Here is a 10277-nt window from a genome sequence, read left to right as displayed (position 1 = left end):
TCTTTCAGATGCACGTATTATTACTGTTGATACCACAAATGTTTTGATAATATATTCACATATGTTAGACCATAAGCAAATTGTCTGCAATGTCCATGTATGTCATAGGAAAGTGATTACTACTCTCTTCGTTTCATAATTCTTGTCTCAAATTTGCCCAAATATAAATGTATCAATTCCTAAAAAGCGTCTAGATACATGTAATATTTCGACAAAAAATATGAAATGGATGGAGTATTTGGTCCCTTGGAGCAATGCATAACTCTCGTAAGTTTTGTGTCTAGATGAAGCTTCGGATGAGAGTGAAACCCAATTGTCAGAACACAAAGTTCCATGTCAAAGTGAAACGGGAAAACAAAATTATATAAAAAAAAGGGAAAATAAAATAATGACCCGCGCAGGAACAAGCATAAGGAGCTGAAAGGACAGATGTAGTAATATTGTACCTTCTGAAGTTAAAATTTCACGCCAAGAAATTATCTCTTGCAACATGTGAAAAAATGCCAGAAATACGAGCGTAGAGGATCGCGGCGGGCCGTGGCAGCGCTGGCTAGTTAGTACAAAAGAAACAATTGACCCTCTAAAATTGGTCTGCGGTGGGACCGACACAAAGAAGAGAGAAGCAAAGCAGGAGAAAACGTTGTCAGTTGGTCACATAAAAAAAAATTCTGCCGAGTATAAGACACTTAAAGAAGGGCAGATACCATGGACGATACCCCCTCTGCTTTACTTTTTTTTTTTTTGAAAAATCCTCTGCTTTACCTGGGCTTCTGCTTGGGCCTGCGCCCGGAAGAACCACAGTAGAAGAGCGCCCTCCCGTGCCGCTCGTCGACGGTGAAGTGTCACCCGAGAACTGTGTGACGCCTGGGCTCTCCGGCTGCCCCGGAAGTTGGGCCATCTTATCTGCCTCCTGCTCTTCGCCTGTGCTGCTGGCCGGCAGCGAGCAGGCGATGGCACGGAGGAGGAGGAGAGCGAAGACGAGCCTCGCTGCCATTGATCTTGCCATGTGGCTGAAGAGAGGAGAGGGTTTGGATCCACGATTTACTTTTTGCAGATATCAATTTTGCTTGGTTCCCTTTAGGAATTGCTACATGACATGATGTTGTATTCTCAGGTTTTACTCTGATTTGTTTGCTAGGTGCTCGATGAAATTCCCACCCAAGGAGTTTTTGTTCTGTTTGCCAGGGGTGCAAGGTGGAATTGATTTGAAAAAGATGCACTTTCCAGCCTTTTTTACGTTATATATGTTTGGTTGGATGTTATTTATACCGGTTTATTTCATAGACTAGAACTAGAATGGGGATTATATCTTTAGGACCATTGAGTATTCACTTCACAATAGGTACTCCTAGTAAACTAATAAAGGGTAAATGCTGGTTTTCCTGGCATTTGACATGCAAGGAAAATTCTTACTATGTGTGCAAAATGACTGGATATTCCAAATTTAGCGTTTCATAGTGACATCCTGTCATCATGAAGTGTCCATCATGTTTTTTCTGTTTTCTTTTTCTCGAACCGCACCAAGTGTGTGTCATTTTCATTACAAAGCAGATATTCCAAATTCTTACTATGTGTGCAAAAGCAAGGCAAAACAAGAAGGCTGAAAACAAGAAAAGAGACAACTGTACGCTAGCTAATTAGCAAGTAGTCAGGAGGCCTGCAATGATGCGGCAGCCTACGAAGGTCCTTCGCACCAGCGACCATCCAAAGCCGGATCTCCGTGAAGATCTCAGTTCAACAAGTGATGAGATGTCGAGAGAGGTGGCATTGAAAACACAGTCATCGCGGAGTTTCCACAAGTGCCACAAGGTCAGGATGATAAGGGAGCGGGTGCATTTGACCTTGGAAGAGCTGGTGCTCCGCCGCCTCCGCAAACCAGGAACGGAAAGAGTCCCCTGGTTGCGGGCAGAGCTGCTGAAGGTCAAAGCATGAGAGCACCTGATGTCAAACATCGCTTTTTTCTGTTATTTCATTATAGTCTTTATCCAGTCAGCATGTTAGAACAAGCTTATGTTTTCTTCTCTTTGTCTTTCGCCTCATCTTTTTGTCTTAACAACCATGATTCAAAAATTAAGCTATGCTGTCAGCCTACGTGATTCTTTGAAACTGAAAAGAAAACATTTGCAAATCCTCCTAGTACACTTTATTGCCCATTGCTGGTTTTGAGAGCAAGAAGAACATTTACTTCCAGTAAATAGAAATGAACTTTGCTGGCATTTTGTTGAACTTGCTGGGAGCTTTACTTGTGATCGTGGGTGCTTAATTTTTTTTAATTTTGCAGGAGTATTAGGAGATGTTCAAAGGAGGAATGGAAGTACAGAATGAACTATCCACAAAGATGGCGCCTTCATTATGCATATAAAATTGAGGTATATCGTGTATCCATGATAAGAGTAGTTGCCTTTCAGTCCGTAAGAAAACATTGATGTGCCTTTGTTCTTTTAGCTGCATGAGTTATGCATCTTCTTGTCTTCTGTGAAACTGTAAAATCTTTGTTACCTAGAAGTGTTGGAGGCTTTGAGCCGACATGTCATAAAACCTACAGATTAATTTGACCGTTTAGATGCTTAGTTTTAGATATTGTAGGGCCTACATACTGCTATGTGAATGGGCTAAGTTATAGTTTTCAGTCTCATATATACTGAGATACCTCTTGTCAGGCTTCTTGGTTGTTTTAGATTATAATCTTTCACTAATTTATGATGGAAGGGCTGGCCCATTATGGGCCACTTTATTTTTGTTAAGCTTTGGTATGTCATGTTCGTAGTCAACTTAGGAGGACTTTCACATGCTTTTAGAAATAATGTTTCGAAAGATGCTCAAGTTTTTCCTCTAATCCTAATTCCAACGTAATTGAATATGCAGCATTCAACACATGTTACTGAATGAGCCGATTTGGTTCACTTCTAGGAAAAATTAGGTAGGGGCCTCCCCTCCCGACTTTGCTCAAAAAACACATGTTCTTGAATTACCTTAACTATTTTATATGTTTTGCAAAATAGCTAGCCCTTGCAGGCGTGTATAGGTTGATGACTAGTGTACGGTTTAGTGGAATCTGTGCAACCCAAATAGCCAAGTGCAGTGTGCCTGGACCCTGGACGGCTAGACGGTCTGAACACTGAAAGCTTTTAAACAACGAGAATGCCAAAGCAAGAGTATAATTTATCCCAGTTCTGGAACTTACAGTTAGGCACCTGCCTTGCTGCTGTGCTCATGACAGGTTTACAACAAAGAACGATTGGCATAAGAACGTGAAAAATAATCAGCACCCAGAAGCACTCCTTCTATTCCCAGTTTAGCAGATGGGCAATGGTTCGCCGTTCCACTCCTTGAGGCACTCGAGCAGAGGATCGATGTGCTTTCCTTGGTTGATGGCCACAAGCACCTTGTTCAGCTCCTCTCCGGGTGATCGTGTCTTCTCGCCAGTCAGGTATGCAGTTCCAAGCTCCTCACGAACAAACCGGTACAGAGGGTATGAGCGACACTCCTTGATTCTGTTGGGTGTTGCAGCCGTGCCACTCTCCACAGCGGCACGTGCGGCCTCAACCGCCTTAGGCAGCACTGTGCGCAGCTCCTCCTCAAACTGAGCAACCTTGGCGAACACAGAGGTCTCTGCATTGAATTCAGCCATGCCGTTGGATAGGGCGCGCTCCACGAGCACACTACGTAGCTTCTTCATGAGTGGATAGTTGGCGCTGCAGGGATCATCGGCATACGCGAACACCGCCTCACGCTCAATCTCTTGGAGCAGGTCTTTCTCGCAGAAGCGAGCAACGTGAAGACCACCGGTGGAATTGGTGCTCAAAGTCTTCTTGGCCACTGTCATCACACAGCTCTTGACGGCAATCTTGACATTCTCCTCGATATGACGGAGATCAATGGCCTGGCAGAGGGCAACCAAGAATGTTGAGGACATAAGCTTGAGGATTTCTACAGCCTCGGCGGTCTTCCTTGAGGAGATGAGACCAAGAGAGTTCACGTCCTGGTTGTGCTGCTCGGCGCTCTGGACATGGTTGGTCACCGGGTTACCCAAAAACTGCAGCTCAGAGCAGTAAGAGGCCATAGCAATCTCGGCGCCCTTGAAGCCATAGTCCAAGCTTGGGTTGCGACTGCCAGACAAGTTGGATGGTAGACCGTTGTTGTAGAAGTCATTCACAAGCTCCGAGAACTGAGCGAACATGAGCTTGCCGATGGCAGCAAGAGCGAGGCGGGTGTTGTCCATGGACACACCAATGGGTGTACCTTGGAAGTTTCCACCATGAATCGCCTTGCCGCGGGAGACGTCAATGAGTGGGTTGTCATTGACGGAGTTGATCTCACGCTCAATTGACTTGGTCGCAGCACGAATAACCTCGATTTGCGGGCCGAGCCACTGAGGGGAAGTGCGGAGTGCATACCGATCTTGCTTTGGCTTCATCAGTGGGTCGAGATCACCAAGCTTCTTCGCAAGCTTCATGTAGGAGCTTCCCTCCAAGATGTGCTCCATGATAGCAGCAGCCTCTATTTGTCCGGGATGGTGCTTGAGCTTGTGGGTCAGATGGTCGGTGAACTCCGGCTTGCCATTCATAACCTCGCAGAACACTGCAGAAATCACCTCGGCAAGAACAGCAAGAATGTTTGCCTCAAAGAGCACAGTCGATGCAAGACCAGAGCCCACAGCTGTGCCATTCACCATGGCAAGACCTTCTTTGGGCTGCAGCTCGAAGAAGCCGCCATGGATGCCAGCTAGCTTAAACGCCTCAGCGGCATTCACCTTCCTGCCGTCTGGTGTAACTGCCACGGAGTTCTCCCGACCGGTGACGAGACCAGCAATATAAGAAAGCGGGACCAGGTCACCCGATGCGGTGATTGTGCCCCGGAGTGGCAGGCACGGTGTGACATTGGCATTGAGCAACTTGGCAATGGCCTCAAGGATCTCGAACCGGATGCCAGAGTATCCTTGAAGGAGAGTATTGATGCGGACAAGCATTGCAGCACGTGTTGCCCCAGCTGGCAGAACATGGCCATCGGAGCCAGTGCCAAACGCACCGGCGTTGAGGAATCTGATGAGCTCTCTTTGGAGAGCGCCACCCTCTTTGGTTCTCCGGTGGGATGTGGCACCGAAACCGGTGGTGACACCGTAGCTGTCGGTGCCATTCATCATGCTATTCATGACCCAGTCGCTGCTGGCCTTGATGCGCTCACGAGCTGACTCATCGAGCTCCACCTTCGCCTCGCCAGCTGCGGCCACCGCCGCAACCTTGGCGATGCTCAAGGTGGCGCCCTCGATCGTCACCACAGGTTTGCGGTACTCCGCCACCATCCTCTTCACCTCATCCAAGTGGCTTCCCGTCAGCTCCTCCGCCGCCTTTCCCCAGTTAAGTGGGTCAGCGCTTGGCGTCGCCATGCAGAGACCAGTGCCATTGGCAGCAAATTGGCCGTTCTCGCACTCCATTGCACGCAGCTGCAGAGAGAGCAATTAACTGAAGCACTATGCTGAAGAATGTGGCGAGTATGGAATGTATTGGTTCTCTGCACTACAGAGGCTTGTGCCGTTGTGCAGATTGAAGAGCTAGTATGACTTAGATGTTGCAGCTCTTCTTGGGGAGAATGGATGGGGAGGCTGGGTTTAAATAGGGACCGCGCTTGCTGTTTGGGAGGGGAAGGTGCAAGACGACGAGGTGTGGTGAGGTGACCAGACCACCAAGGCCAGGCAGCACGAGTGTTGCGTGTGCAAATGGGTATTATTTTCTGAGGTTAGTTGGCCAGCGGCGTGGAAACTTCGTGATAGGTATTGCTCGGTGCCTCGGTCGCGCGGGCTGTGGTTGGTGCTTGGCATTGAGGGTTGGTGACTCCGCGGATCTGCTTGGTCTTTGGTCTCGCTCTTTGTTTTCTTAGTTCCAGCCATCTTATCATTTTGCCTCGCATGCCTTTTTTAAGTGAATAACTTATACCAACTCACCGATTGTCTGGTAAAAGGTCCATCTTCTTTGGGTAGTTAGGAGTCTTTGGCATGATCCCGCCGGCGAATGTCTGATCAGGTACCCTTTCTCAGGAAATAGCTGGTCAATGTTCGGTTGTTGGGACAGTTTTCAATTCGTGCACTCGTCTGGAGGCTGATGATTTAAAATAAGTTTCTTTGAATTCTTCAATTATACAGAAGACTATCAGTTAATCTCGATCACAGTGCGATTCTCCATTACATTTCTATATACAACGTCCTAAGGGGATATGACCATGCTACCAGCACCGTTGAGCACCATGAATAATGAATGAATTGACAGCTCTTCGGCCGGCCGGTATCCCCCGCTCTGGGTGGCACGGTGGCTCTAGAGGTTCTATCAGCCAAAAATGCACGATTTGAACAAAGTCGACATCGATTCAGTACTTGTCCTGGATAGCACGTGTGGAAGGAAGTAATATCATCGTCTGTTCTCACCTCTCGCCTGATTTACAGCATGTGAAAATCAGCAGGCTCTTGGTCAAGTCCTAGTCTTAGTCTCGTCTGAATTTAGTACTAAGCAGTTAAAAATGTTAGGTAATTTGCACTGCGCTGGTAAAATTAACAAAAATCTGAATGACTGAAGAGGAATGGATTGCAAGGAACTCCACTTGTTTCTTTCATAAAAGTAATCAAATTTTATATCCACAATACTGACTCTCCGCACAATGCTAAACTAAATTTAAATGTATTTGTGTAGGAAGTGACAAAATCGCAAGTTAATATTCTTGCGTCCTTTTCTTGATCTTGATCCACCCGTCCTGTTTCGATCATTCAGTTAAATGCATGCAAGTTGAGAAAGCAAGGACCTGCAATCACCTTATCCAAACGACAGACCAGATAAACCTGGCGACCTCACGTCCAAGTGAACGCCATGGACGACAGCCAGCCAGAGCAGTACGTCCGTCGCATCATATGAGGCCATGGGAAGACCAAGTAGATGCATTTGGCTGCACGTACGTCTGCATGTATACATTTCGTTAATGCTCATATGTATGGTCCTTGAGATTAATAATGTACATAAACAAGAAGGTGACACCTGACCAAAATCAGCAAGGGTGGGTGTCCAAATATGGTCCTCTTGTATAAGTGATGCATAATGCACGCTGTGTTAATTGGAATGCCAGATAGATAGTGTGTGCAAAACTTGGAATACAATGTCCTTCTCAGGAATGACCATATGTATTTTTTGCCACTGATTGTGTGTGAAGTGGTCAGGTTTGCACGCGGTATGCTGCTAAAGTGCCTTGGCTCCTGGGCAGAAGGTTGTGATCCTAGCTAGCTTCATGCCCGGTGGTAGTTTCCAACAAAATCGGTGTGCTTTAATTATGTTTGGCAAGGTGCTAAATCTTCAACGCCGGTAAAAAGATCGTTCGCCCAGCCCATTTTTCTCATTCCCTCTTTTGTCCTTGAAAAATCACCATGTAAACTCTAACCTCCGTTCCCTGTTTCCTTTCCACTCAGCCAACTAGTATGGGTGTGGCTATTTTTCAATCGTTTAATTTTTAAGAAAAAAACTTAAATCAATCTAGTATTAATACTGCTCTCTCTGTTCCTAAATACTTGTCGCTGTTTCAGTGTGGATCTAAAGCCGCGAAACTCAACAAATTGTCCTGTGACGCAGACCGATCGAGTATCGACAGAGGCTATCATACTCCGAACGGAACAGTAACTACAACGTTCAAACTCCTTGATCGATCAGCCATTCAGCCAAGCTAGCTACTCTAACGGATTAATTAATCAAAGCCGGTCCTGGTGGTCGTCGCCGTCCATGGCGAGAATGGTGCTGAGGTTCATGGGGTGCATGTAGTCGGCGGACCCATGCATGAACTGCCCGACGATGATGCGGTTGGCCCGCTCCGTCGGGGGGAACGCGTCCCAGAACGCGAACGCCTCCCTGTCCGCGCACACGTTGGACGCCGCCGTGCACAGCCCGATCCCGTTGTACGGCCCTTGCCCGCAGCACGCCGCCTTCACGTTCGTAAACCCTGCACGCACACAAATGAAACATCAAACACGTACCAAACCAAATTGTGTAATGATCAGCTCAAAACACCCGCGAGTATGTATCGTAGTTGCGCGGGTTGGCGAGGTAGTCGAAGTTGGCGCGGTAGGTGTTGGCGGTGACGAAGACGTCCCCGGCGCCGATGTCGCGGTTGAGGGCGCGCACCATGCTCACCAGCTGCGGGTTGAAGAGGTCCACGGCGCGGTTCAGCTCCGCCGCGCCACTCCCCGTTGCGGCTGTGCTGGGCAAGCTCCGCCGGGACGCACCCCAGCGGCCCCGTCCCCGTCACGATCACGCGCCGGGCCCCCAGCTTGTACAGCCTCTGCATGCATCACGGCGCGAGTGAGATGAAAATGGATTCGTTCAAGTTGTTGCCGCTGCACAAGTGCACATGCATGCATGCTGCTGCAGCGTGCCAGGAGTACTCAGGCCGGAGTGAATTCTGCAGCTACCATCATCGGTCGCCATGTGTGTGGTACGCTTGTCTTTTACCCTGCACGGTGTACCGTTACAGTTACACCTAGCTGGCTCCATTTATGCTTAAACTTTACAGCTTGAGGCAAAAGGTGCGTGGAGACGAGACACGGTTTTTATGACTATGCTGCAAGTTGATTTGACTGGTTTTGCGGTGGTGGCCGCGTACTGGTGAGTCATGAAGTGCTGCCAGTTGGTCTAATTTTGTATGTGCTCGAATATCTAAATTCATGACCAGTTGCTGGATTTCGGACTGCAATCGGCCTAGTGGCTGCAGTGAAGTCGTCCGTTTATGCAGAGATTTACCTTCTTTTTGCACAAATTGGTCATGTCAGGTTACATCTAGATCTAGAGCAACAAGTCTGCACTTTCCATTGTACTGTGCACGAACCAAAGGACCATCGCTGTCTCCTTCTAGATACTGATGGTGGCCTTGTCAGTTTGCAGTTTTACATCGAGGAGCTATCGCCTGAATGTACGCTCTAATTCTTATCGAATCCTACACACACACAGAGACAGGGGGAATACTACGTAGTAAAAGAAAAACTTCAGCTGTAAATCAGTAAGCAAAGACACTTACCGCGAAGATTTTGCGGTACTCGGAGGCGATGAACCGGACGTATTCCGGCAGCGAGTACTGGCGAGATCGAAAGGACATGGGCACCAGGTAGTAATTGTTCACGAAGTCGTCGCCTCCCAGCGTGATGAGCACGAGAGCCCCTTTCACGAGCCTCGCCGCTCGCTCCTCGCCCACGAGAGCCCTTAGCTTGCGCTGGTACTCCCCGAAGTAACGCAGCTGGTCGCCTATCCTGATTATGTTCACCTGCCCGATCGATCATGCGCACAGGTCGATCGCAAATTAGATTTATCGTCAAAGTTTGGATATAAAGCAAGATGATCTCTAATAAATCGAGCGTGCTGAGGCGGCATTCTCGTACAAACTGCACTCCCGTGTCGTCGAGGATCCCGACGCCGGCCGACGCGAAGTTGGCGCCCACAAGCAGCTTCGCGCCCCGGAGCCTGGGGCTCAGGTACGGCAATGCAGGCTCCGCCCCGAGGTGCTCACCTGATCAAGCAATTTTGATGACGGCCAGCGTCAGAACTCAGAAATATGAACGTGGCAATGTGGCATACTGAACCCGTTGAAGGCAATGCATGCATTACTGATGATGTCAGGGATGTTGAGCCCGTTGGAGAAGCAGCCCGTGGCGCGGTGCGACGGGAAGTCGATGCCGTAGGGAGGCGCGTCGGCGCGCGCCGTGGTGAGGAGGTAGTTGTTGTTGCCATTGTCGACGAGGGAGTCGCCAAAGACGAAGAAGACCCGCGGCGCCGCGGATGCCGCCGGGGCAGCCGCCACGGTCAGGACGAGAGAGACGAGGAGAGGAACGAGAGCCGCGTCCATCAGCACTAAGAGATGCTTATTAAGAGAGCGACTTGTAGGTGCTAAAGTGGCTACGTAGGCAAGCAGTTACTGGGAGATGGACATTAGAGGGAGAGACGGTGAGAGCGTGTGCTTTATACCCGGCCGGCCTGGCTCGGCCAGCAACCTGCATTGAACTGAACCAAGCTGAAGGTGCAGACCATATAGCAAGGCCACCCTTGTCCCTTGCAAATGCGCAGAAGAGAGGCTGTTGGTTGATGGATAGCAGCACAGACAGGTACCTCCGCCCGCCTTGGATCATGTGCCCAACAACCAAAGCAGAGCGTTTATGTTCAGGAAAGAACAGAAGTTTGCACGATCAGCACCGGTATTTAGCACTCGCACGGTGGGGGGAAACCTGTTTTGCTTCTCGGCTGTCTTGCTTGCCGTTTGGGTGT

General features: G+C 48.7%; 1 protein-coding gene, 1 long non-coding RNA gene and 1 pseudogene across 3 annotated transcripts; 1 reads left to right on the top strand and 2 right to left on the bottom strand.

Annotated features, from left to right (window-relative positions):
- Positions 1-711: 711 nt before the first annotated feature.
- Positions 712-7176, top strand: LOC104583805. 2 transcript variants are annotated; one of them, XR_731821.3, is made up of 3 exons: positions 712-1920; positions 2282-2369; positions 6681-7176. It is a non-coding gene; the product is annotated as an uncharacterized LOC104583805 (long non-coding RNA). The 2 variants fall into 2 exon arrangements; XR_002965125.1 differs by having other exon boundaries at positions 712-2369.
- LOC100829928 (phenylalanine ammonia-lyase) lies at positions 3127-5739 on the bottom strand. The gene has a single exon (XM_003575317.4). The coding sequence runs from the start codon at positions 5432-5434 to the stop codon at positions 3296-3298; it is 2139 nt and encodes a 712-aa protein (XP_003575365.1). The 5' UTR covers positions 5435-5739; the 3' UTR covers positions 3127-3295.
- A 435-nt stretch (positions 7177-7611) lies between the features above and the next one.
- On the bottom strand, positions 7612-10077 carry LOC100829622 (annotated as a pseudogene).
- Between the last annotated feature and the right edge of the window lie 200 nt (positions 10078-10277).

The sequence above is a fragment of the Brachypodium distachyon genome, chromosome 3 (assembly GCF_000005505.3).
Source record: "Brachypodium distachyon strain Bd21 chromosome 3, Brachypodium_distachyon_v3.0, whole genome shotgun sequence".
In the NCBI taxonomy this organism is placed as follows: Eukaryota; Viridiplantae; Streptophyta; class Magnoliopsida; order Poales; family Poaceae; genus Brachypodium; species Brachypodium distachyon.
Note: the sequence above shows the minus strand (reverse complement) of the source record. Positions and strands in the feature narration are given on the sequence as shown.

Coding starts and splice junctions, on each gene's coding strand:
- LOC100829928 (XM_003575317.4), bottom strand. CDS start 5,434: ATGGAGTGCGAGAACGGCCAATTTGCTGCCAATGGCACTGGTCTCTGC.